The following is a 26,653-nucleotide window of genomic DNA, read 5'->3' as shown; positions in this document are numbered from 1 at the left end:
TTTCATTTCTAGTTACATACCTACCCCCAGTAGAAAACTGGTACTCACACCTTCATAGCAGCACCATTTTCCAATAGCCAGAAGATAGAAACAACCCAAATGTCCATCAACTGACACATGAATAAACAATTTGTAGTATACACGTATGATGGAATACTATTCAGCCATAAAAAGTGATGAAGTAATGATGTGTGCTATATTTTGAAGGAACCAGGAAAACATTATGCTAAGTGAAAGAAGCCAGACACAAAAGGTCACATGTTGTATGACTGCATTTACATGAAACATCCAGCATAAGTCAGTCCATAGAGACATTGGCAAGTATGGGAAGAAACTGCTTATTAAGTACTGAGTGTCCTTTTGGGGCGATGCAACCGTTTTGAAACTAGACAGAGGTGGTGATTACACAATACTGGGAATATACTAAAGACCACTGAATTGTTTACTTTAAAATGGTTAATTGTATGGCATCTGTGCATGCGTGCTAAAATCACTTCAGTCTCCGACTCTTTGCAACCCTATGGGCTGTAGCCTCAGTCGTGTTCTACTCTTTGCAACTGTAGCCCGCCAGGCTCCTCTGTCCATGGGATTCTCCAGGCAAGAATGCTGGAGTGGGTTGCCAGGCCTTCCTCCAGAGGATCTTCGCAACCCAGGGATAGAACCCCTTACTCATTATGTCTCCTGCATTGCTGGTGGGTTCTTTACCACTATCGCCACCTGGGGAACCCCAATTTAAAAGTTTATTTAAAGGTATCTGGCTGGGCCGCAACCCCTTTAAAAGACGCAAGGAAGGGGCCGGGGCTGGAGAGGCGGGCCTGTGCAAATCACGTGAGGTAGCGCCTGCGCAGAAGAGTCACGTGGTCGCTGGGCCGGGGAAATGGCGGCTCCAGGAGAGAGTGGGGCTTCGGGTGGAGGAGGCAGCACGGAGGAAGCATTTATGACCTTCTACAGTGAGGTAAACATTGAGTGAGGAATGGCGGCACCGGGGCGACCCCGCCCGGGGCTATCCTCCCAGTGGGAGAAGACAGTGATCCTCCTGGCCTGGACCGTTGGGCGGCCCCTCCTGACTGGCCTTTGGGGCGATGGGGGACTCGGGGTGTGTGTGCGTCTCCTCCTGATACTGCAGGGGGGATCCCCTAGAAAACTAAAAAGGGGCGGGGGTCTGACGTCTGCGGGGAGGCGTCGAGCTTGGCCAACGAAGTGCTTGGGCTCTCGCAGAGTTCCCCAAGTTCGCGTAGTCGAGTGCTGTCTGCGGCTGAGAGATTGGGTCTACCTTGGGGCTAGTTAAACGCCCTGGTCTCCGTTTGTATTCAAAACGGAAGCATTCTCTGGTCTTAGTCCTCTGTAGTGAGTTTTATGTAGTGGTTATTTCTGCCATTCGAGAACGCTAGGCATTGTGCATCATGCCATGTAGGCACTGTCCCCATTACAGATGACATACCTGTGGTTTAGGGAGGTGAAATAATTTGTTCAGGGTCTTAGAGCAGATAATAGTTTGGTATCATGTTAGGACGGGAGTAAGCTTGATTTGAGCCTCATTTGCTGTCGCGTTTCCATCGGGTACTGCTTAGTAGTTACTCAGTGAATATTTGTTGAGTGAATGAATAAGTGGATGAATGAAGAAATGAAAGAAAAGGATGACTCTTGGAGTCGTAGGACCTCCGATTGGATTTTTGCATGGCTGTTAACGTGACTGAATTGTTTTAAGCCATTGATGTTGCTAATCAATTTTCACGTTTGTAGAACGAAGTTTATTATTAAAGCAAGAGTTTTAATGAGGATTAAAAGAAAGCTTCATAAAATATAAACAAGAAGCTACTTTGTAAAAGTTAAAAACAAGTCTGAATGTGAACTTCTTTAGCTTGGCGTGGATTTGAGGAATGGAGTTGCTCTCCACCTGGCTGTGATGTATTCAGAGTTAAGCACCGTGTTACAGTCACCTTTTATCGCTGGTATTTGTAACAGTGCTTGCTACATAGTTGGGCTTCCCTAGCAGAGAAGGCAATGGCATCCCACTCGAGTCTTCTTGCCTGGAAAATCCCATGGACGGAGGAGCCTGGTAGGCTGCGGTCCATGGGGTCGCGAAGAGTCGGACACTACTGAGCGACTTCACTTTCACTTTTCACTTAGGAAATGGCAACCCACTCCAGTGTTCTTGCCTGGAGAATCCCAGGGGCGGGGGAGCCTGGTGGGCTGCCGTCTGTGGGGTCGCACAGAGTCGGACACGACTTAGCAGCAGCAGCAGCAGTGGCTCAGACGGTAGAGAGTCTTACTGCAGTGCGGCGGATCCGGGTTCCATCCCTGAGTCGGGAAGATCCCCTGGAGAAGGAAGTGGCAACCCACTCCAGTATGCTTGCCCGGAACATCCCATGGATGGAGTAGCCTGGCATGCTACAGTCCCCATGGGGTCGAAAAGAGTCGGACACGACTGAGCGACTTCACTTTTGTTACATAGTAGTTTCTCCGAAATAATACATTTTAAAACAACGTATTACGTCCATTTATAGTCTAATTTCAAAATGCCTAATTCACTTTGAAGTGTTAATTTGCTGGTACCAGTGTTTTCTGGTGGCTCAGATGGTAAAGAATGTCCAGAATCTGCTGGTTATACAGAAGACCGGGGTTTGAACCCTGAGTGGGGAAGGTCCCCTGGAGAAGAGAATGGCTACTCTCCAGTATTCTTGCCTGAAGAATTCCATGGACAGAGGAGCCTGGCGGGCTACAGTCCATGGGATCACAAAGAGTCAGACAGGACTGGGCGACTAACAATAATGAGTACTGAACAATTATAGGGGAACTTGTTTTAATTTCTTAGTTTTTTTTTTTTTAAAGCAATCCTGGTTGTTTAAATTTTAATGTCAGTTTCATTTGTGAGCTGTATTGCACAGATGACTTTTTTTGTGTGTGGGGGGGGCGGGATGGAATATTTTCTCCTGGGGGCAATGACTTATGACTGTTTTGCTGTAGTTTGCTCTCATCTTAGCTACCCAGTGATTGTGAACAGAAGGGTTTTCATATGAAATGAGTTATATGCTCATGGGCTATGGATTTCATATTAGGTACTGCACAAACATCATGGGAGTCTGATTTTCCCTTTTGTGGCCCCATTGAAATGAGCCATACTGGCATGGTTTGTTTAATGAGAGAAAATGCCTAAAGGAGGACCATTTAATCATCATTCAACTAATGTTTATTGAGCACCTGATATGCACTAGGTCCTGTATTGTTTAGCTCCTGGAGAAATGGTAGTTGACAGCAGAAAGAAGAATCCCGTCTTCATAGGGCTTTCCTCTTATAGAGAAGGCTAAATAATGAACAGATATACAGTGTAGTGTTAGGTAGTGGTAAGTGCTATGAAGGAAAATGAGACTGGGAAAAAGAGAGTGTGGTGGAAGGTGGGGAGTGGCATGCTATTTTACAAGAGTTAAGAGGGAAGATGCTGAGAAGGATTAGCTTTTCCTGTTATTGAAATCCTTTCCAACTCTGTTTTGGCCATAGAAATAGATAGTATATATAATATGCTAGAGGTTCATTCCAACTACAATTTCAGTTCTGACAGTGGCACCAAGTGTTTTTTTTTTTGGGGGGGGTGGGACTAGCCTGGTGCTTGTTCTCCTTAGTATTGTGTTCAGGTCGGAGATTTTTCTATTAGAGTTAGAAGGGTAGAGTTATTTGCTCCCTCCCACGTATTTTTTAGGTGTATTTTTTTAGTGTCTATTTCAGTGTAATTGTATTTTTCCTTTCTTAAAAAGTTGTGAATTAAGTTCGAATATTCACAAGTATATCTTCCATCGTTAGAGTAGAAACTCTTTGAAGGTAATAGCTGTGAAATATTTATTTTTGAATCTTCTTGCTCCCTGCTCTGGAGTCAAACTGTTGGGGTTAAAATTCTGGTTTATAACTTGAGTGATTGGGCAAAAATCTGAGTGGTTACAAAAAAGTTGAGTGGTTACAAGTCAGTTGACCAAACTCTCAGGTTTGTTATCTAAAAAATGGGGATCATGGTGGTACCTACCATAAGGGATTGTTGAGAGGAATAAACACCTGTAAAGTTTTTGTAATTTTACATAATATTAAAAGTCAGTAATTGGTAGCTGTTGTAATTATTCCTAAAGTGTTTAGCCAAGTACGTTGAACATGTAGACACGCAAATAAATGTTTGCTGACCATGTCAGTGAGTTACTTGTTGAGATGACAATTTACAGTTCTTTACTGAGCTTTACTAATGAGGTTTTTATTCCCTTTATTTTAGGTGAAGCAAATAGAGAAGAGAGATTCAGTTCTAACGTCCAAAAATCAGATTGAAAGATTGACTCGTCCTGGTTCCTCCTACTTCAATTTGAACCCGTTTGAGGTGAGCTGTCTGACATTAATGTGGTCTGCAATAAGGACTTTTACTTAGCTGTGGGCAGACTTACTCCAAACACGCCTCTCATTGGTACTGTGCATAGTTGGAATTGAACTTGGGTGGCTTTATTGTGAGCAGAGCTTGCGGTCATCTTTTAGTAACCGAGATACATATACAGATTTATTTTCAGATGTGATGGAATAGCTAGCCTTGGTAAATTTAGGGTCTTTGATTTAATTTATTTGTTAAAACTTTCCTGTTTCACCACAATAAAATAACAACAAGCAAAAAATGATCCTATGATTATAGACAGGCATGTACACTTTTGAATTTCCTTAGTTTTATAACTTCAAACGTTTCCTGATGATAAAAGTAAATCATGTTTCTTATAAAAATTAGAAATATACAAACAGCAAGAATAGTCATGTATAATTCCATCTAAGAAATTTATTAAAAAAAATTTTTTTTTAATTTGAAGTGTAGTTTTTTTTAAAGCGTTATTTATTTGGTTTCACTGGGTCTTCATTGCTGCGAGGGGTCTTTCTCTAGTTGTGGTTAGTGGGGACTACTCTTCATTGAGGTTTGCAGACTTGTCATAGTGGCTTCTCGTTAGATCCAGTTTATGCAATATTGACAAGAATAGCACAGAAGTGACACTGCATTCTCTGTAAAGTGGAACATGATTTTGATTTAGCCTATTACTAATGATGTTAAGTTGATCTCTTAAAGAAGTGCCTGCTAGGTTTGCTTATGAAGTTAACTTTTTTCTCCTTTCTAGGAACACTTTGAGAATGTGTGAATATACTGTCCTTGTCGAGGTTTCAGTTTATTCATTTGTCAGTGTAGACTTGGGGTTTCCTATTTTATTCAGTGGGTTATGATTCAATATTATTTAGTCTGCTGCTCAGATATCCCAGATTTGACCAGCAGGTTACTTTCAAGCCAGCGCTTGTCTTTTTTTTTTTAAATCATTCCTTGATTCGTAGGCACTCTAGTGCTTCTCTGAACCTAGCCTTGAATTAACCATTTCTTTGAGGATCTCTTGAATTCCTTTTAATGAAGAATGATATTTAGAAGTCAAGATTTGGGTGCTGAGCATACCCATTGCCATTGTCATTACTTCCAGGCCCTGTTGGTAGATGGGGCTAAGGCGTGTGTGTGTCTGTGTGTACACACACATACATGTATTACATAAAATTTCAACCCAACACCACAGGGTTTATTTTAGGACGTTTTTCTTCCAATGTTCACAGTTCCCTTCTCTGATAGCAGTCTGACTCCTGTTATCTTTATTTTTTAAAGTACTGGTATTTTACTTATTCATTGGGCTACCTGGGGTCTTAGTTGTGGCACACAGGATCTTCACTGCATTGTATAGAATCTTTGGTTGCGTTGCATGGATTCTTTAGCTGTGCCTCACAAGCTTTGTAGTTGTGGCGCGCAGGCTTAGTTGCTTCTTGGTCTGTAGGAACTTAGTTCCCTGATCAGGGATTAAACCCTTGTTTCCTGCATTGCAAGGCAAATTCTTAACCAAGGCCCTCCCACTGTCTCTAATATATATGTTTACTTAATTGATCCCCCTGTATGAATCTGATCTCCCATCCCTTCCCTCGTGTCAATGCCCTCCTCTGCCTGCTTCACTCTCACGCCAACCCCGGGTTGCCTCACTATGCAGAAACCCTTCTCCCCACCTCTGAACTCTCAACTCCACTGCCAGGTCACCTTTGCTGTGGGGGTATGTCTCACCTGGCTCTGCCTTCCATGCCCGCCTTCCACCCGCCGGGAGCTGTCTTCATCCTTCTTGTGTCCAGCATCCTCCCCACCAGGCAGGCATCCGTCCTGTCCTGCTCTGGCCTTGACACCCCGTGTTAGGCTGCCTTCCTCTGGGGACACCGTCGTCACCTTTCCTGGGTTCTGACTTCATACCCCAGGTCACTCCCTGCGTGGAGGTCCTCTTCACTCTGCTCATGTTCCAGCTCTCTGTGCCAGTAATACTGGGGCTCCCAGTCGCAGCTGGGCTGCTCTGTTACTTTGATGCCCTCCTGCATGACACCCACCTCACTGTGCCTCGGCTTGCACACCCCATGCTAGGCTTGGGTTTCACGGAGATATCCTTGGGCTCCTGAACTCTCTGCCCATCCATATTGGCAGTCTCACCCCGCTTAACTTCTGACACCGTGGGGCAGGCCCTCTTCAACCCACTTTGGCACTTCCTGTCGAGTTACCCTTCTGTGGATGCTCTTCTCACCCAGGTCGGGTTCCAGCACCACATGACTGGCTGACACTCCTCCCAGGCTTCCTGTCTTCTTTGTCCCAGATAGGCTGTGACGCTCTGCTTTGGCCATCTTGACTTTCACGCATTGGAGAAGGAAATGGCAACCCACTCCAGTGTTCTTGCCTGGAGAATCCCAGGGACGGCGGAGTCTGGTGGGCTGCTGTCTGTGGGGTCGCACAGAGTCGGACACTACTGAAGCGACTTAGCAGCAGCAGCAACATTGTTGGGACTAGAGTGAATGCTAGGATTTTGCCGTCCTGCCAGTTAATGTCGTTCTGGAAGTGGAACTTACTGCTCCACAGCTCCTGTCCTGGTTGCAGGAAGTGTGTGAATGTGTGAAGAATACGGTAAGGTTGACACACTTGAGGAGGTGCAAGGTGGTGTTTAAGTTTGTAGGACTCCATGACTGTCCATTAGAACTTTTGTCTTTTCTCTTTTTTTACAAATATGCTGGTCTCTTTACAGTATGGGTGCATTGTCGCCGTCTTTCTAATTGAAGTGTAGGTGATACACAGTGTTGTGCTAATTTCAGCAGTATAGCAAGGTGGTTCAGTCATGCATATGTGTGTGTGTGCATGTAAATATATATTCTTTTTCAGATTCTTTTCCATTATAGCTTATTACACGGTACTGAATCTAGTTCCCTGTGCTGGATAGTAGTTAGGTCCTTGTTGTTTATCTGTTTTATATATAGTAGTGTGTATCTGTTAATCCCAAATTCCTAATTCATCCACCCTCCACCCCCATTGTCTTCTTGTAAAGTTGATTTTTGGCCCTAAGTCAGGATTAGGTATTCCTAGAAATTTAGGAGATCTTTCCGTTGAGGAAAAAAATCTTCCGTTTAGAAAAAAATCTCCAATTTAGGGAAATATTTCTGTTTCTTCATGCAACAACTCTTGAGACATCTAAATGAATCAGACTTTTCTCCAGAAGTAAGCAGACTGGTCTTTTCCTAGTAAGAAGTGACATCATAATAGCTGTCCTATTGACTGTAAATTGAAATGTGAGTAGTCGTCCTATGTACCATTTTACTGAGCAGCAGGTAGAAGCAGGACGCTGAGGGGTCTAGATACAGGAATTCTAATCCACAGGGCATTCCCTGCCCCCCCGCTCCTGCCATCAGTACAGCTCCCTATTTGGACATATTTCTCACCTTCAGCTATTATGTGAGCATCTTTCTCTTATGCATTCTAAGAATGTTTCCTCCCCCGCTTCCTTTCATAAGCTTAGATGAATCTGTGCTCCTGCTCAGTCCTGCCTTCTTCATGTTCCTTTTTTCTATTTAACTTTAAAGCCCCAGAAGGCAGCACCACAAACTTTTGTTTTCTGTTTATCTTGTTTGGCACTTTGGAAAGAAAGATATTTCTCACAGGACTCTGGAACTTGCACATTATTCACAGGTCAGAGAGTTCAGATATGACCTAAGACTGGATTTCTCTTTCAAGCAGGAGATCCTAAAGGTGACAATTGCACTTTATGTGAGTTCAGGAACTTATATTGATGTAAACGCCACAGTCAAGCTTTTTCATTTCTGTGTGATTATTTATTCACTCTCTGAGGTCCAAGACTGTGGATTTTTCTTTGCAGCATCCTTAAAGCCTGAGACATAGTAGGAGCTCAGAAAAATCTTCCAAGAGCCTGAGCAGACCTGTGTGCTTCCTTAGAGTCATACTGATTGGCATAGTATTTATCATTTTGGTAAGAATTACTTGCGCCTTGTCTCTTCCTTCCTTTGTGGACCCTAAATTCCAAGAGAACAGTAATGAGCACAGTCTCTAGCAATCCCAGTTGCTTATAAATTTGTATTGAATGTATAAACTGGCTTCAAAGAGGTTTGGGCTGGTATAGGCCGTTTTCTTTACTGTGTTTCATGGCTACATATGGCACCTCCAATGCTTAAAGATAGGAAAGGAGTTGGATTAGCTAACTTTGAAGGCACTCAGTGCATATATGTTGCAGTGATCAGTGTATGTATGATCTGAGTCTTGGAAAAATAACTTTTGGCGTGTGTGTGTTGGTATGTGTGTATTTATATACTTTTGTTGTTGTTTAGTCGCTGAATCATGTCCACTTCTTTTGTGACCCTGTGGATTGTAGCCCACCAGGCTCCTCTGTTCATGGGATTTCCCAGGCAGGAATACTGGAGCAGGTTGCATTTTCCTTCTCCAGGAATCTTCTCAACCCAGGGATCGAACCTGTGTCTCCTGCATTGGCAGGTGGATTCATTACCACTGAGTGACTGGGAAGCCCTATATTTATACATATCCTCTTCATTTTTGCCAAATCATCGGAAAGTAAGCTGTAGACATTGATGCTTCATGCCTAAGTATCTTAGCATGCCTCTTCTCCAAACAAGAACATGTTTTTACATAACCACAACACTATTACCACACCTAGGAAAGACCTCATTACTGCAATTCAGTAAGCATCATCGGGCATAGAGTCCACACTCTAATTGTCCTAAAAAAAACAACAACAAACAACAACAACCAAAAAAAACCCTCAGTTATAACTATTTTAGTTTTTAACCTGGGAAGCAGTCAAGGTTTATGAAATACATTTGGCATGATTGGTTCTAGACTGTAACTTTATTGAGGCTTATTTTTTTTGTGAAGGCGGGATGATTTCCTCCTTTCGCATTCATCTGAACACCTTTTTGGGTGTGCTGGACTTCCATTTGTTTGCTCCAATGCATTCCTTTTTTTCAGAACCAGGAAAGGTTCAGTTCAGTTCAGTTCAGTTCAGTCGCTCAGTCGTGTCCGACTCTCCGCGACCCCATGAATTACAGCACGCCAGGCCTCCCTGTCCATCACCAACTCCCGGAGTACACTCAAACTCATGTCCACAGAGTCGGTGATGCCATCCAGCCATCTCATTCTCCGTCGTCCCCTTCTCCTCCCGCCCCCAACCTTTCCCAGCATCAGAGTCTTTTCCAGTGAGTCAACTCGTCGCATGAGGTGGCCAAAGTATTGCAGTTTCAGCTTTAGCATCAGTCCCTCCAATGAACATCCAGGATTGATCTCCTTTAGAATGGACTGGTTGGATCTCCTTGCAGTATAAGGGACTCTCAAGAGTCTTCTCCAACACCACAGTTCAAAAGCATCGATTCTTCGGCGATCAGCTTTCTTCACAGTCCAACTCTCACATCCATACATGACCACGGGAAAAACCATTGCCTTGACTAGACGGACCTTTGTTGGCAAAGTAATGTCTCTGCTTTTTAATATACTATCAAGGTTGGTCATAACTTTCCTTCCAAGGAGCAAGCGTCTTTTAATTTCCTGGCTGCAATCAGCATCTGCAGTGATTTTGGAGCCCAAAAAAATAAAGTCTGACATTGTTTCCACTGTTTTTTCATCTATTTCCCATGAAGTGATGGGACCAGATGCCATGATCTTTGTTTTCTGAATGTTGAGCTTCAAGCCAACCTTTTCACTCTCTTCTTTCACTTTCATCAAGAGGCTTTTGAGTTCCTCTTCACTTTCTGCCATAAGGATAGTGTCATCTGCATATCTGAGGTTATTGATATTTCTCCCAGCAATCTTGATTCCAGCTTGTGCTTCTTCCAGCCCAGCGTTCCTCATGATGTACTCTGCATATAAGTTAAATAAGCAAGGTGACAATATACAGCCTTGACGTACACCTTTTCCTATTTGGAACCAGTCTGTTGTTCCATGTCCAGTTCTAACTGTTGCTTCCTGACCTGCATACAGGTTTCTCAAGAGGCAGGTCAGGTGGTCTGGTATTCCCATCTCTTTCAGAATGTTCCACAGTTTATTGTGATCCACACAGTCAAAGGCTTTGGCATAGTCAATGAAGCAGAAATAGATGTTTTTCTGGAACTCTCTTGCTTTCTCCATGATCCAGCGGATGTTGGCCATTTGATCTCTGGTGCCTCTGCCTTTTCTAAAACCTGCTTGAACATCTGGGAGTTCATGGTTTACATACTGCTGAAGCCTGGCTTGGAAAATTTTGAGCATGACTTTACTAGCGTGTGAGATGAGCGCAATTGTGCGGTAGTTTGAGCATTCTTTGACATTGCCTTTCTTTGGGATTGGAATGAAGACTGACCTCTTCCAGTCCTGTGGCCAGCGCTGAGTTTTCCAAATCTGCTGGCATATTGAGTGCAGCACTTTCACAGCATCATCTTTCAAGACTTGAAATAGCTCAACTGGAATTCCATCACCTCCACTAGCTTTGTTCATAGTGATGCTTTCTAATGCCCACTTGACTTCACATTCCAAGATGTCTGGCTCTAGGTCAGTGATCACGTTATCGTGACTATCTTGGTCGTGAAGATCTTTTTTGTACAGTTCTTCTGTGTATTCCTGCCACCTCTTCTTAATATCTTCTGCTTCTGTTAGGTCCATACCATTTCTGTCCTTTATCGAGCCCATCTTTGCATGAAATGTTCCCTTGGAATCTCTAATTTTCTTGAAGAGGTCTCTTGTTTTTCCTATTCTGTTGTTTTCCTCTATTTCTTTGCATTGATCACTGAGGAAGTCTTTCTTATCTCTCCTTGCTATTCTTTGGAACTCTGCATTCAGATGCTTATATCTTTCCTTTTCTCCTTTGCTTTTCGCCTCTCTTCTTTTCACAGCTATTTGTAAGGCCTCCTCAGACAGCCATTTCGCTCTCCTGCATTTCTTTTCCATGGGGATGGTCTTGTTCCCTGTCTCCTGTACAATGTCACGAACCTCCGTCCAGAGTTCATCAGGCACTCTATCAATCAGATCTAGTCCCTTAAATCTGTTTCTCACTTCCACTGTATAATCATAAGGGATTTGATTTAGGTCATATCTGAATGGTCTAGTGGTTTTCCCTACTTTCTTCAATTTAAGTCTGAATTTCACAATAAGGAGTTCATGATCTGAGCCACAGTCAGCTCCTGGTCTTGTTTTCGCTAACTGTATAGAGCTTCTCCATCTTTGGCTGCAAAGAATATAATCAATCTGATTTCGGTGTTGACCATCTGGTGATGTCCATGTGTAGAGTCTTCTCTTGTGTTGTTGGAAGAGGGTGTTTGCTATGACCAGGAAAGGTAGGGTTCTCTAAATATTTGTGTGTGTGCAGTTATCTCCCTTTGTCTGTAAATCTTATTTAGCTGCATTTTTCCTTTTGAGTGACTCCTCCTACCCCCAATTCCTTTCTCCCTTGGTGTGCCTATGGTGGGGCACACTCATTCTTGAAAAGTCTTTGTTTTAAAGATTTTCCTTTTCCCTCATCCCCAGTTGTATGCCTGACATTTGAAAATGGGTATGCTCTTGAGGTAACCTTTCAGAAGTCTCTTGAATGTAGGGGTGATTCAGCTTCCTTGCCTACCAATAACTCTGCTGCTGTAGGTGGGCTGTTTGAATGTTTGGACAGCTTGCTATAAATCTTGACATTACTTGTTGTCAAGTTTTTCTGAGACCCTGTAAGCATCTGACTAAGTTTGGCAGATTATTTTTCAGTTTTAACTTCTTTGGTATGTATTTTTCATTTCAAGATTTTTTTTTCTCTTTATCCCTTTAATAACTGATCATCACTTCTGTTAACCTCAAACACACTTATTTCTGACCTCTATCATCTTTCCTAACCAGGCATCTCAAGCTGTAATATGATTCAGATCGCCTGGGGATCTTGTTGAAATCTTGATTCTGATTCAGTCACACTGATATTGGGCCTGCTCTTCTGAATTTCCAACAGACCGTCTCACCCTCTGCCCTTTAGCCCTTCCTTGCGCCTTGAATACTAAGTAAATAAATAGATGCTATGTTGAATTTATGGAGTAAACTGTGAAATCATCTGGTTTAATTTTATTTCTTATAATGAACCCTTCTTTAAAAAACTGTATTTATGGTAATTTAAAAAATGTTTTCCCTTATTTATCTGTGCATTTCTAAGTGTATGGCAGCATGTTCAGCAGGTAGTAGCTACTGTGTAAATGTTTGAATGAATCTATGTTGTGGTGGTGGGATCAGAATCTTTGATGAGGAATGTCAACACTAGGATACCCAGGGTTGGAGAAGAATGATGAAATTTGTTTTTAAACCAGATTGTGCAAAAAATAATAGATTTCCCTGCCATTTCGCTGTACCCTAGTTCTGCTGAGCTGGCATCAGAGTTTCCTAGAGTGAGCCCCAGGCATTGCTCTCAGGTTTCCACTCTGGGTTGAGAACCATTGAGCTGTGTAAATTTTAACATGGAGCCAAGTCAAATTTCTGAATTGAGGTGAAAATCAGGATATATTTAAACTGATGAAAGGGAAGAACTTCCAACCAAGAATATGCTACCTGGCAAGACTCTTGTTCATATTTGACAGAGAAATCAAAAGCTTTCCAAACACTCAAAAGTTAAGAGAATTCAGCACCACCAAATCAGCTTTACAATTAATGCTAAAGGAACTTCTCTAGGCAGGAAACATGTGAGAAGGAAAAGACCTATGCAAAATGAACCCCAAACGATTCAGAAAATGGTAATATGATGATACATATTGATAATTGCTTTAAATGTAAATGGATTAAATGCACCAACCAAAAGACAGACTGCCTGGACGGATGAAAACGTGTGCATGTACACGTATCTCCACTTACCACATCACTCTACTTAAGCCTCCAAATTGTATGTAGTAATTTTATAAATGTTTCCATTATGGCTTACAGTTGTAATTATTTTTTATTTAGTTGATTGTGAAAACTGATAAACATCCTTTACTGTTGTAAAAAAGAAAAATCAGGTAGCCTTGTGGGGGTGGTGCTTTATTTGAAGATCAACAGTTTTCCCTCATTAAAAAGAAAAGCAGGTAGTCACACTAATTATTTCCTTGTTGAGTTGCTATACTTTCTCCATATTTGCAAAGATAAGTAGAGGGTGGGTGCTTTTCTTAATTAAAAAGGAGGGAATGAAGGAGGGAGGCAACATTTTCCTTATGGTCTGGAAGCATGTACTGGTTATAGGGTAATTTATTATTTTTCTGATGGAGTGAAAGTAACCACTGAATTAATTGAGAATCCTGAAACACTATAGCTGTTACTTTGTTACTGGTTTACTCATTTTTGTTTCTTGAACATTTTTTAGAACTGTTCTAGAACATTGACAACTGTTAGATGCCGATTATAATTATTGGGCATCTCTTAAATCTATAAATTCTTTTAATCTCTTTTACAGTTTTGATTTTGATTCTTCCAGGTTCTTCAGATAGATCCTGAAGTGACAGATGAAGAAATAAAAAAGAGGTTTCGGCAGGTATGGTACTGCATTCCTGTAATAGGTGGAGTTTGAGCCTTTTGAAAATGTGTTGAGCACGTGATTTTCTTAGGACTTACTGTTATGACTTTTGGGTGAAAATTTAACCTTTTTTTTTTTTTCCCTTAAATTTTGTAATTCTTAAAAAAAAATTGCAGTGACTTGATCTTAAATAATTGAATGACCGTAGCTTACCTGTGACGGAGAAGGCAATGGCAAGCCACTCCAGTACTCTTGCCTAGAAAATCACATGGATGGAGGAGCCTGGTAGGCTGCAGTCCATGGGGTCGCTACTAGTCGGACACGACTGAGCGACTTCACTTTCACTTTTCACTTTTACGCATTGGAGGAGGAAATGGCAACCCACTCCAGTGTTCTTGCCTGGAGAATCCCAGGGATGGCGGAGCCTGGTCAGCTGCCGTCTATGGGATCGCACAGAGCTGGACACGACTGAAGCGACTTAGCAGCAGCAGCAGCTTACCTGTGAATAGGATAAATTTTACATCCAAATATAATCTCTCCAGCCCCTTAATTAAGAGGGGGAAGTACAAGGCAGAGTAGAAAGCTTTCACGGAGTCATATTGTACAGTACTTACCAAATCCCCTGGCTTCTAGGAGAGAATATGTTCAATGATTCATAGCAGTGATTTACTTTTAAGTTCCCATTCCTCAATAATTGTATCTTTTATGAACCTATATGAATACTCAAAAGTTACCTGGTTTAATATAAAGAGTGCTTTCAGAAAGTTCTCTCAGAAGGGAGATCCAAGACCTCTGATTATTGTTCATTCTAATATTTAATAACTCAGGCTGTAGAGTTTATAGTAGCCTTTAAAACACCCTTCCAGTCTGGGGCTTCCCTGGTGGTTCAGACAGTAAAGGATCTGCCTGCAATGCGGGAGACCTGAGTTCAGTCCTGGGTTGGAAAGATCCCCTGGAGAAGGGAATGGCTACTCACTCTAGTATTCTTGCCTGGAGAATCCCATGGATAGAAGAGCTGGATGGTCTGCAGTCCATAGGGTCACAAAGAGTCAAACACAACTGAGCGACTAACACGTTGACTTTTAGTCCAGTTTTGACAGCTGAGTAACCCCCAGCCTTTTCCTCTATGAGCTAGCTGAATAATCATACTCCCTCTAATGTCTTTGGAAATTAAAATTTCTGTATATTTCATGCCTTTTAAATTTTCTTTTCTCTTCGACTTATATCTTTAATGTACTTTATTTTAAAGAGTTTTTTTTGGCCACACTGTGAAGGATGCGGGATCTTAGTTCCCCCACCAAGGATCAAACTTGCACCCCCTGCAGTAGGAGCACAGAGTCTTAACCACTGGACCACCAGGCAGTTTCCTGTGATTACTTTTTCAATACAGTCATTGCCTTTCCATTGATGACTCATAATTGTCTTCAGATGTATTATTAAGCCAAGGTGTTTTTAATCTTTGCCTACCCAGTCATTTCCCATGATATAACCTGATAGTTTTTTTTGGTTCCTGAGTTCTACTCTGCATTTAACGTTCAGCATTTGCCTCTTTTTCTAAAATTTCTAGTTTTCTAATGTAGTACATTAGCAGTTTTCCCCAGTTAAATAAGCATTTATTCAAATTCATAGGCAAAACTTTTAGACTATTTATATAACAATACAAAGAACTCAGTAAGATTTTTTATTTAGTCGTTAATAGGCCCTAATAGTTAAGAGTCTGTGCTGGAACCATATGACCTGAGTTTCAGTCTTGGCTGTACCTCTTACAATCACTGTGAGCTCTGGCAAGTTACTTTCAACTTTTCTGTGCCCTGTTACCTCATTTGTAAAATTCATGTAACCATGGTGACTACCTTGGGATTGTTAATAAGGATTTGAATGAGGTTACACACATAAGCAGTTAGAATAGGTCTTCTTTATGTGCTATTGTTTATGTGTATTGGTATGCTAAGTTCTTTATTGCATTATCTTCTTTCATCTTTACAACAATCCAGTGGTCTAAAGGTACATAGTATTGTGCCACTTACAGAGGAGGAAACTGAGGCAGAGATTAAGTGAGCTGTTCAGGGTCTCACAGCTAGTTGGTGATTGCACTTGGAATTGGAACCCAGGATTCTGGCGTCAGTAGTGCTGGGCTTAGTGTTAGATGCCCGCTTGCTTTCATCCCAGCACAGTCCCTGCATTGAAGCTGTTTCTGTCTTTCAGTGACACGTCAGTGGTTCTTAACCCTGGCTGTCTGAAAGGGTCACCTGTGGAGGGTTTTGTTTTTAATTTTTTAGTCATAAGAAATTTTAATTATATTTTAAAAAGAATAAAACAATGAGAGCCCATATGTTCACCATCTGTATGCAATAGTTTCCTTCAGTAGCTGTGTATTTGTGACTGAGTTGTAGATTACAGACACCGTGATACTTAACACCTAAATACTGAAGCAGTTATCCCACTGAAGTAAAAGAGGACATTTTCTTTTTTAATTAGCATATGATTGCTTTACGGTGTTGTGTTTCTGCTCTATAACAATGTGAATCAGCCATAAGTATACATATATCCCCTCCGCAAAAGGACATTTTCTTGCATAACTGCCTGTCACACCTAACAAATCAGCACCAGTTCCTGTCTGTGTATCATCTGATACCCAGTCTTTTGCTGTGCTATGCTCAGTCATGCCTGACTCTTTTCCACCCCATAGACTGTAGCCCGCCAAGCTGCCCTGTCCATGGAATTTTCCAGGCAAGAATACTGGAGCGGGTTGCCATTTCCTACTCCAGGGGATCTTCCCAACCCAGGGATTGAACCCACATCTTTCGCGTCTGCTGCATTGGCAGGCGGATTCTTTATCACTGAGCCACCTGGGAAGTCTGTGATACACAGTCTAGTAGAGATTTAAAAGGTACAAATGCCAGCGACTCATTCAGAAGGTCTCAGGCTGGAAAGTGGACCTCTGTATTCCTGAAATTCTCCACAAGGTTCAAGCACAGCCGGAACCGAGAGCTGCTGCTTCATATTAGAAATTCTTTCCGGAAAGAGATGATATCTCAGACCCGTTTAATCCTCTTTAATGCTCCATACAAGAAACATAAAAGGAACTTGGTACTTTTCATTTTTCCCTTCCCTCACCCAAATTATCAGAGCATCTTCATGATGCCAGGCTGATATTTGTTCTCAACTAGCAATTTTCCACCTGTGTGCATTTACCTGTTGATATTTGAATTTTATTAAGGACTGATGTAATACGTCTGGGCATTTTACGACATCTATTAATTTTTTAAAAAGTGCTTCTGGCTAACAGTTTTTGCACTAGTATCTTAGAGCTTTTGGTTGTAGAGAGGTGCAATGCAGGTGAAGAGTTACTAAATGTTCCTCTTACTGAAAAACTGACTTTTCTCTGATTATAGTTATCCATACTGGTGCATCCTGACAAAAATCAAGATGATGCTGACAGAGCACAGAAGGCTTTTGAAGGTATTTGTAAATTTACCTGCTTGTGAGTAACATTGTGTCAATGCTAAGAACTAACTGTTCCTAGTCCTGGATCAAGAAAAGAATGTTGTAGTTTTGTCTTCTGGTCATGAAGAAGCTGTGGTTTTCATAATAGTTGTCATTCAAAGCAGAATGTTACTGTTTAGAAATAGGCCTTAACTTTGCTTAGTTAATTTTGTGTGCCAACAAAGACTATTACTGCTTAGGCTCATTTTTTTTCCCTTTGAACATAAAAAATAATTGGAAGAATTTGATCACTGAATTAAATCTAGATATGGTGTAATCAGCCTTGAGCGTATATTTAATGTTCTTCCAAGGCTCTCAAAGAAAGTCATTGCCGTAGTTGTATGTTTTTAAATTAGTGTAACAACAATAAATAATTTAACAAAGTAGGGAATGCTTTTAGATGGCACAAGTCCATTTGCACTGCCTGAGTAGAGTTCAGACTTTGAGAGGGTGTTTGCAGAAACAGTTAATTTCAATGTTTTGCATTAGCTGTGGACAAAGCTTACAAGTTGCTACTGGATCAGGAACAAAAGAAGAGGGCCCTGGATGTAATTCAGGCAGGAAAAGAATACGTGGAACACACTGTAAGTATTTATAGTGCTGCTGTGTTTACAGGAAGTATTAGTTCGCCTTGGGCACCCCGTCGGAGGGTAAATGTTAACGTTGGCATAGCACCGCCTGCCTGGCCTGACTGCTCCTGTGGTCTCCACTGCTTTGCGGTGGTTGTGGTCATACACAGTGCGCTACTCCTGGCGTTGAGGGTGCGCGGCCAGGACTCTGCACCTGCCTCTTTCCCTAGCAGTCGAGTGTGTGGAAAGCCCTTCCTGTCCTCTGGGCACTGTGCCCCATTCTGAGAGTGGAGCAGTAGAGCAGCCATGCTGCTGCTTGGCCCTGGGCTGTTACCCTTGTCTCTGTGGAAGAGCTGAAGCAGGGGCTTGAGAAAGTCTGGCAAGGGCATATGAGTACATTTAAAAAAAAACAGGAGGAGGTTCATGTCTGTGTTAATAGCAGGGTTGGGAAGGACTCAACTGAAATGAATTCAGTTATAGCTGGCTTTATTTTTTTGCAATACCTAAATCTCCTATCTTAACTAGTTTCTGACTAGCTATCTTAAGAAAGATCTTTGTTTTAATTTTTCACCTGCTGGGGCAAAACTCTTGAGGCTGTTTTATAAGGGCAATTTCTCTTGGGAATGAATATAGAAGTGACCTTTTATTTGAAGAGCTTTGGTATCTGTAACAACTGTATAACCAATCAGTGATGAGGCCAGTTTCCATGAAGGAAGTGAATAAAAAGAAGAGACAGACTGCCTAACTGTGTCTTGTTGGTCAGATGCTGGAATTCGAGGGCCAGATTCTGGTAGACACCCAGGAAAGGACCTGATGATTTGTCCACGAATTATTGTAATAGTTACCCTTCCTCTGTATTTTGCCTGTAAAGGAGCCACCACTCTCAGGCTGTCTGACCACAGGGTGGCAGTAGGGCCTTTCTGAGCTTAGAAGGTACTTGATGTTTTGCTGGACTGAATGGTAATTTATTGGAGTAAATGCCATTCTTATGTGAATGGATATATTTTATTTTCTGGGGGGATCTCAATGGTGGCCAAAATGATGTGAAAATTGTTGGTTTAAGGAGGTTTCCCGGTGACAGTTACCCAGAATGCAGGTGTAGAAATGCCAGAAAACAGTCATATTTGATGCCACAAATTCTGTAGCTTCTTTAAAACTTGACAGATATACTTTCTTTGCTATAAACACATAACCATAAGCCCTGAAAGATAAATGCATAATCTGTTCAATGTGTCAAAGACTCTTTGGATCTGGCCTGGGATGTGGGTTGGGGACAGCGTCCCTGTTTGTCCCCCGGTGTTGGATTTTAGATGAGGTTGGAGAAGGGACCCCGGTTCCTTGTTTTCTTCGATTGCATTGCTGGTTTCGAGGGGAGGCAGGGGCTTACCTTTTTTCAATGCAGACTTTTTGTTACAACTGTAGAAAAGCGCACACATCATGTGTGTGCAGCTTAATGGATATTCTCAAAGTATAAGTGCTCATTTTTTGATGGAAAAAAATTCTTTTTAGGTGAAAGAGCGAAAAAAGCAATTAAAGAAGGAAGGAAAGCCTACAAATGTGGAGGAGGATGACCCTGAGCTGGTAGGTTCTAAATGGGAAAAGCCACTTCACCTTGTGTGAATGGTTCACAGCCGGTGGGTTAAAGATAGTGAGCTTTGAAGATTGATGCGTGCATGCTGGAAGCAGTTTACCTTAAATATTAACATGTCATTCATTCTGCTTTTTGAAAAATCCAACTCTTTGGGGGACAGAGGACTGCGGCTTTTCCTTTCAGGATGTGTCTGCTTGTTGGCACTCACGCTTGACTTTATAAACACTCAAAGCATCGTCCTTAGTTGCTGCTTTTACTTTCTCCTGAAGAACATTGCAAACTGAGGTGCCTACGAAGCAGGTCCAGAGTGGAACCCTAGATTGTTTTTCAGACGCCTCACCTGTGCCTTGAATTCAGCAGCAGCTATTTTCAGAGTCTTATGTTTGACTCTGTCTAGAGCATTCCACTTGCAAGGGCTTTCCTGGTGGCTCAGTGGTAGAGAATCGCCTGCCAGTGCGGGAGACTTGGGGTCGATCCCTGATCTGGGAAAATCCCACAGGCCTTGGAGTAACTAAGCATGTGTGCCACAGCTACTGAGGCTGGAGCTCTGGAGCCCAGAAGCCACAGTTACGGAGCCCACGCACGGCGGCTGCTGAAGCCTGCCTGCCCTGGAGCCTGTGCTCCGCAGCAGGAGAAGCCACCACGACAAGAAGCCCGTGACTGCCGCTTGAGAGTAGTCCCTGCTCATCACTGCTAGAGAAAAGCCCATGCAGTAAGGAAGAGCCAGCAAATAAACGCACCAGCAAACGTTTGTTTTTATAACCACATTCATCAATTTCTGTGATGTTTAAATCACCTAAGTACAGTGCAGTTGCAGCTGGGACAGTCAGCTTGGGGAGCAACCACAGTGACTCTGGGTACACAGTGACTCTGTCTACCAGCTGCAAGTACCCATTGTGCTTCAGGTAATAATATGCTTCCAGGGAAGTGGCACGCATCAGTCAATGCTGTGGGCTCTTCAATGGGGATTGGTTAAGAGAGAGATTCTACTTACATATTTGTGTCTCATTGCCTCATTAGCCTGAAAAATTTCAGGACATCTTAATCTTGCCTCAAGTTAGGTCAAGTAACTTGATCCACATGCTTATCTTAAAAGATACATAGAAGGGCAACTGTCTTGCTAGGGTTGCTTCCTATCAGCTTCTTCCATCAGCAGCTGGTCCCCTCTTCTGTGTGGTAACACTGCTTCTTGAGAACTGTTAGGCCATCTTTTCCGCTGAATTTTGGGTTAACTCCTTTTCAGTATTGTTTTTTCTTCTCAGCCCTACTTTCCCTTCTCTTTATCCTTTTTAGTCTTTTCTGAAGACTCTTATAAATAAATGTTCCTTGGTCCTTCTCTGTTGTTAAGAACCTTAACTTTTTTTTAGTTATTTCCCTCCCCGCCCCCAATTATAAAGGATCACATGCTAATGATAGAAAATCCAGAAAAAGCAGAGAAATATAAAAAAATTAAAATTACCAGAAACGGTTCATCCAGGAACTTTTAAAAATACTGAAATATTCATATGGATTCCATCGCCTCTTTAATTGTCCATTTTAGGGCATGGAGTTTGTCAGCATTGCTTTCCTTGAGCAGTGCCTGGCAGGTAACAGTGTTCAGAACTGATAGTAATTTGAGGATTCCTTTATTTCCCTTTTTCTCCATATATCACCCTTTGCTCTGGTGTCTCTGATTTTAGGATATAAACCCTATGAAATCTGCATGATGGGTTATTTTTTTATATTTCTTTGTATATTGAAAATATACAAAGTGTTTATATTGTGTTACAAATATAATATTGTGTTATCTGTTTCTGTCAATGTGTGAGTCAGAATACAAGTTCACCTGCATGCAGTTGAGACCCCAAGTGATGGTGGTTTGAACGAGTCAGTGCCCTTTCTCTCCCCAGTGTAGTCGTCTTTGGGAACATGGCTGCTGGACTGTGTGTTTTTCGAGGGCTCAGTGTCCTCCTTTCTGTAGCTCTGCCACCAGGTGTGTGGACTTCATTCTCACAGTCCAGGAGATGTTGTCACCCCTCACAACAGGGTAGCAGGAGAGGGCAGGAAGGGAGATGTGTGCTCCTTCCAGGAACATACCAGAAAGTAGCTGCATCACTTTTCCTTACAACTCATTTTCTGAAACTTAAGTTACATGGCCACACCTAGCTACAGAGAAGCCTGGGAGATGCAGGCATTCATGCTGGGTGGCCATGTGCCTTGAGATAAGGGATTGTGCAAGAAGGGGGAAGAGATAGTGGGGTGAGGATGGGGATAACTCACAGCTCTGCCTCGGTCGGGAGGCTTCCGGGACCAGTCTGCCTGATGGCACCTGCGTATCTCTAGTTGTACCTCAAGTGGTGCCTCACTCAGACTAATTATAAAATATGTGGACAAAGAAAAATTGGGGATTATTTTTGCAAGTTGGAAAGGGCCTTCTGAAATTTCAGTGATTATGATAAGCAGGTCAAGTTGCTTTTGTTTTCCTCATTGATGCTTTATTATCAGAGTAAGGCTCCTCTGTATCATCCCCATGTGGAAGAGTTCATAGACAGATGTGTTTTTTATCTCCCAGGAGAGAGCCAGCATCAGTTTTTCCTTGTTGGTGTAATTTGCTTTTGTCCTGGGCTCCATCAAAAAATATTTAATTCAAATTGCTGATAAAATATTTACTTTTCTTTTGTTCTTTTTTTTTTTTTTGTAGTTCAAACAAGCAGTATACAAACAGACAATGAAACTCTTTGCTGAGCTGGAAATTAAAAGGAAAGAGAGAGAAGCCAAAGAGATGCATGAAAGGTATATATTGGTATATTCGTTTACTGCTACTGCTACTGCTAAATCACTTCAGTCGTCTCCGACTCTGTGTGACCCCATAGAGGGAAGCCCACCAGGCTCCCCTGTCCCTGGGATTCTCCAGGCAAGAACCCTGGAGTGGGTTGCCATTTCCTTCTCCAAAAAGCCATGTCTAAATACCTAGATTAACTAAGATGGTCTTTGGGGATTTTTCTGTTGAAGCAATTGCTCTGCAGTACATCATTTGAGTACTTGAAATAGCAAAACTTTGGAATCACTCTGGTAAGGAATTCTGTCTGACTTCTGGGAAATATTGAATAGGTTTGTTCTTAGGGCATTTATAATCAAGAGTGCTGTGTGTTTTTTTCCTGATTTCCTGGAGTGAAGTAGGCAGTTACTGAGGCCAGAGCCTTTTGTGTGAATAGTGGCTGCAATTTTGATGCGTATTTAGTACTGTACAGTGTGATCTCTTACAATGTACTTATTGCTCTAAAGTGTGATTTGTGTTCCTCATCGGAAATCTTGAGGCTGGGGCTTCCCTGATGGTTCAGTGGTTAGAACTCCATGCTTTTCACTGCTGAGGTAGTCTGGTTCGATCCCTGGTCAAGGAACTAAGATCCCAGAAGTCAAGCAGTGTGACCAAAAGAAATAAAAACAAAAATCTTGAGGTTCATTTAGTTTACATATTTTGTATTGTTGATTGGTGTTCAGCAATAACTAGGTTTTGTTAGTTGGGATTGTGTGAAATGGCTGTTTTGGGATAGGGTTTTGTGCAGAAATCCTCTTGAACGAGAACTTTTGCTGTTGTGATGGTCACTGTCACGGAAGTAAGGTAGCCTGGGTTCTCAAGATGGCTTTGGCAGGGTCTGAGCCCAGAGCCTGCGGTTAGTGCTGGCTGGGCTGTGAGGACCTGATCTGTCTCTGAGGCAGCAGTGTCTGTATCTTGCCCCACAGCCCTGCCCACAGTCTCATCTGCCTGTTTTAGAATGAGACATTCATGAAGTGTTCTGAGCCCTTTCCAGGAGAACCCTGGGGAATTGACTGACTTTGTACGCTGGCTTCTGTGGGGAAGATGCCTAACTTGTATGGTTAACACAGTCTTCAAGTACCATCTAAATCCTGTGGTTTGGTTTTCCTCCTAGGAAGCGACAACGGGAGGAAGAGATTGAAGCTCAAGAAAAAGCCAAACGAGAAAGGGAGTGGCAGAAAAATTTTGAGGTAAATTTCCAAGGTGACGGGGGACTCTTATTCCAGAGCGAGAAGGCTTCCCAGCTGAGAAATTTGATTGCTGGGCAGTCCCAGGACTGCCTGGGCAGACTGCCAGGGAGATGGTGCGTGTGGGGAAGAGCAGGGGCTTTGGGGACCGAGTCCTGGCTCAGCTGCCTCTCTGCTCTGGAGCGTGTTGGCAGGGTTGAGACAAGCACAGCTGCCAAGTGGGCTCAAGGCAGTGGTTCACACATTTAATTTAGGGGTAAACATGGAGCAGTGCCCCACTTAGAGGTCTGTGAGTAGAACCCGAGGTTCTTGTAACCTCCGGTGTCCTGCCTGCAGAGAGACTTCGGGCTTGATTCCTCTTTGACATTCTGGTTCATCCTTCATCCTCAGCCCGATTTCCTGAGTTGAGCCACATTTGATCTTACCTTCTGTTAACATTTAGGGTTCAGGGTAAGGATAGGCTAACCAGAGATGATGGCTTTGTTTCTGTCCCACCACATGTGTGCCAAGAGAGAAAATGAGAAGGCCCCTCTGTAAGGGGGAAGTATTCCTGTGGTCTTCCCAGCACAGCCGGCCAGGCATTATGCTGGTTTCACACCTCCATCCAGATTTTAAGGGGTAGAAGGAAGATGTGGGGGAAAGAGTGATTGTACTGCTGGCCAGACAGATGGCTTTGAGCAGAGGATGCAGCCTCTGAGCCCTAGTGTCCTTGTTTGTGAAGTGGTGGTGGCACGACACACCGCAACTTTTTGTGAGGGTTAGAAATGTTGTTCAGTCACTAAGTCGTGTCTGACTCTGCGACTCCATGGACTGCAGCACACCAGGCTTCCCTGTCCTTCACTATTTCCCAGAGCTTGCTCAAGTTCATGTCCATTGAGACGGTGATGCTATCTAACCATCTCATCCTCTGTCATCCCCATCTTTTCCTGCCCTCAACCTTTCCTAGCATCAGGGTATTTTCCAGTGAGCCAGCTCTGCCTCAGGTGGCCAAAGTGTTGGAGCTTCAGCTTTAGCATCAGTCCTTCCAGTGAATGTTCAGGGTTGATTTCCTTTAGGATTGACTCGTTTGATCTCCTTGCAGATCAAGGGACTCTGAAGAGTCTTCTCCACAAGAGTGCTTCTCTTCAGCACAATTCGAAAGCATCAATTCTTCAGTGCTCAGCCTTTTTTTATCATCCAACTGTCACATCCATGCATGAGGATTAGAAATAGCATGCATTATTATTAGAAATAGCACTATCTATCTAGCCCAGAGGTCCCCAGCGAAGGATAGCCTCATTGTCATGGGTTTTACTCATCTCATCCTCCGTTTCAGCTTGTGGCTCATCCTGCCTTCTAGGGGGTTGTATGACCCTTTTTTGGGCCCATGGAAGTGGGGGGAAACCTCTGCTTTGTTATACTGTGATTATTCCAGAGAGCCAGGCCAGGTCAGCATACAAGGGGGATGGCAGAGCAGGTGTAGCCCTCCTTTCCCCAGTTGGTTTCCTCACCTCAGACCCCTTTTGTGTTTAGGAAAGTCGAGATGGTCGCGTGGACAGCTGGCGAAACTTCCAAGCCAATACGAAAGGAAAGAAAGAGAAGAAAAACCGGACCTTCCTGAGACCACCAAAAGTAAAAATGGAGCAGCGTGAGTGACCGCCAAGGGTCACGGCCACAGAACCTTCCCCACTGTCTCCCTCCTGCTTTGAAGGACTCATTCTTTCCTCCCATTTTCACCCCAACATAGAGTAGTATTTGCTTTTTAGTCCATTTTGTTTTCAATACAATTTAATACCAATCAGAGTAATTCTTTTGTACATTGAAATGAGGGGCTCGGTTTAAAAATAAACCTCCCCCCACCCACACCCCCCAGACAAACTGGGACTGGAAGGTGCTGCCTTCTCTTCCCACAGCCTGTAACTTAATGTTTTGTACTTCACTGAAGTGTGATGGTTAGAAATGTCGTGTTTAGTGTGTGGAAATCATCCAGTTAAACACACTGCTGACACTGGTGTTGCCGTGACTTCAGAGACAAGCCTGGGCCACCTTAGGAAGCCCCTTCGCTTCAGTTCCTTGCTTCTGGTGTGGCATCCTTCGAAGCCCCAGATCAGATGGGAAGGCCGCCGACACCCAGAGCGGTCACTGGACACCCTGACGTCCCTGGAGTTTGGCATGTGCTTTCCCATCTGACTGGCCAACCCGCGTGGCGTGAGGCTCCAAGCCACCCAACCTGTTCACTTTCCAAAGAGCTAGCCGTGCTCCATCCTGTACCGTGGTGTCCTCGCCTGTCTGCATTTGTTAGTGGTAATATTCTGTATGTGTAATAAATTTTTATACCCTAACCACTCATGTACTGTTGCTCAGGTATTATTCCACGGGTGGGTCTCTTGTTGGGCTCGGCCCAGCCGCAGAGTGCTTTGGATTTGGACAGACCTGGCTTCTGACCACTTACTTACATGCTGAACCTTAGTTTTCTTCACCTGCAAATGGGAATATAGATCATTGGCACCTTTTAGGGAGGATTAGCTACAGCTTATATAAGGTAGCTACCATAGTGCTCAGCGGGTGTTGCCCATGTTATTTCTGTGTGAAATGAAAATACTGATTCTTTTGAGGATTAAATGAAATAGTGTATGGATGCATCCTGTCTATGCTGTATGTACTCTGGTGTCCTGCTGGCTATGAGAGACAGGACTAGCCCTCGGGAGGGACATAGGAGAAAGAAAGGTGACACCTAAAGCGTGAAGATAGAAACTGGGTGACTTGAAGCTAGAATTCCACGATGTTTTGCAGTAAAGAGTTTCAGTAATCACTGAGGTATAATGTCTTGTAGTATCAAGAGACCCTACAACTTCTGACTTGCTTCTCTATGGGAGGGGACAGAAACTTGGGTGTTTTACTGTCCTTCTAAGTGCAGCTGGTTCCAAATAGGAAAAAGAGTATGTCAAGGCTGTATATTGTCACCTTGCTTATTTAACTTATATGCAGAGTACATCATGAGGAACGCTGGGCTGGAAGAAGCACAAGCTGGAATCAAGATTGCTGGGAGAAATATCAATAACCTCAGATATGCAGATGACACTACCCTTATGGCAGAAAGTGAAGAGGAACTCAAAAGCCTCTTGATGAAAGTGAAAGAGGAGAGTGAAAAGGTTGGCTTAAAGCTCAACATTCAGAAAACAAAGATCATGGCATCTGGTCCCATCACTTCA

General features: G+C 42.9%; 1 protein-coding gene across 1 annotated transcript; it reads left to right on the top strand.

Moving 5' to 3' along the window:
- Window positions 1-848: 848 nt before the first annotated feature.
- Window positions 849-25,790, top strand: DNAJC8 (DnaJ heat shock protein family (Hsp40) member C8). Its single transcript, XM_055398106.2, has 9 exons — window positions 849-955; window positions 4,253-4,354; window positions 13,794-13,850; window positions 17,228-17,294; window positions 17,808-17,902; window positions 19,397-19,468; window positions 22,159-22,250; window positions 23,390-23,465; window positions 24,975-25,790. Exons 1-9 carry the CDS (start codon window positions 878-880, stop codon window positions 25,095-25,097), a joined length of 762 nt encoding a protein of 253 aa, XP_055254081.1. The 5' UTR covers window positions 849-877; the 3' UTR covers window positions 25,098-25,790.
- Window positions 25,791-26,653: the final 863 nt, after the last annotated feature.

This window comes from Moschus berezovskii, chromosome 2, assembly GCF_049115385.1.
Source record: "Moschus berezovskii isolate FMDL1 chromosome 2, NW_MosBer_1.0, whole genome shotgun sequence".
NCBI lineage: Eukaryota > Metazoa > Chordata > Mammalia > Artiodactyla > Moschidae > Moschus > Moschus berezovskii.
This window is presented reverse-complemented; position numbering and strand designations above follow the sequence as displayed.

Coding starts and splice junctions, on each gene's coding strand:
- DNAJC8 (XM_055398106.2), top strand. CDS start 878: ATGGCGGCTCCAGGAGAGAGTGGGGCTTCGGGTGGAGGAGGCAGCACG. Junction 956..4,252: donor TTATGACCTTCTACAGTGAG/GTAAACATTGAG, acceptor CCTTTATTTTAG/GTGAAGCAAATAGAGAAGAG. Junction 4,355..13,793: donor TCAATTTGAACCCGTTTGAG/GTGAGCTGTCTG, acceptor TGATTCTTCCAG/GTTCTTCAGATAGATCCTGA.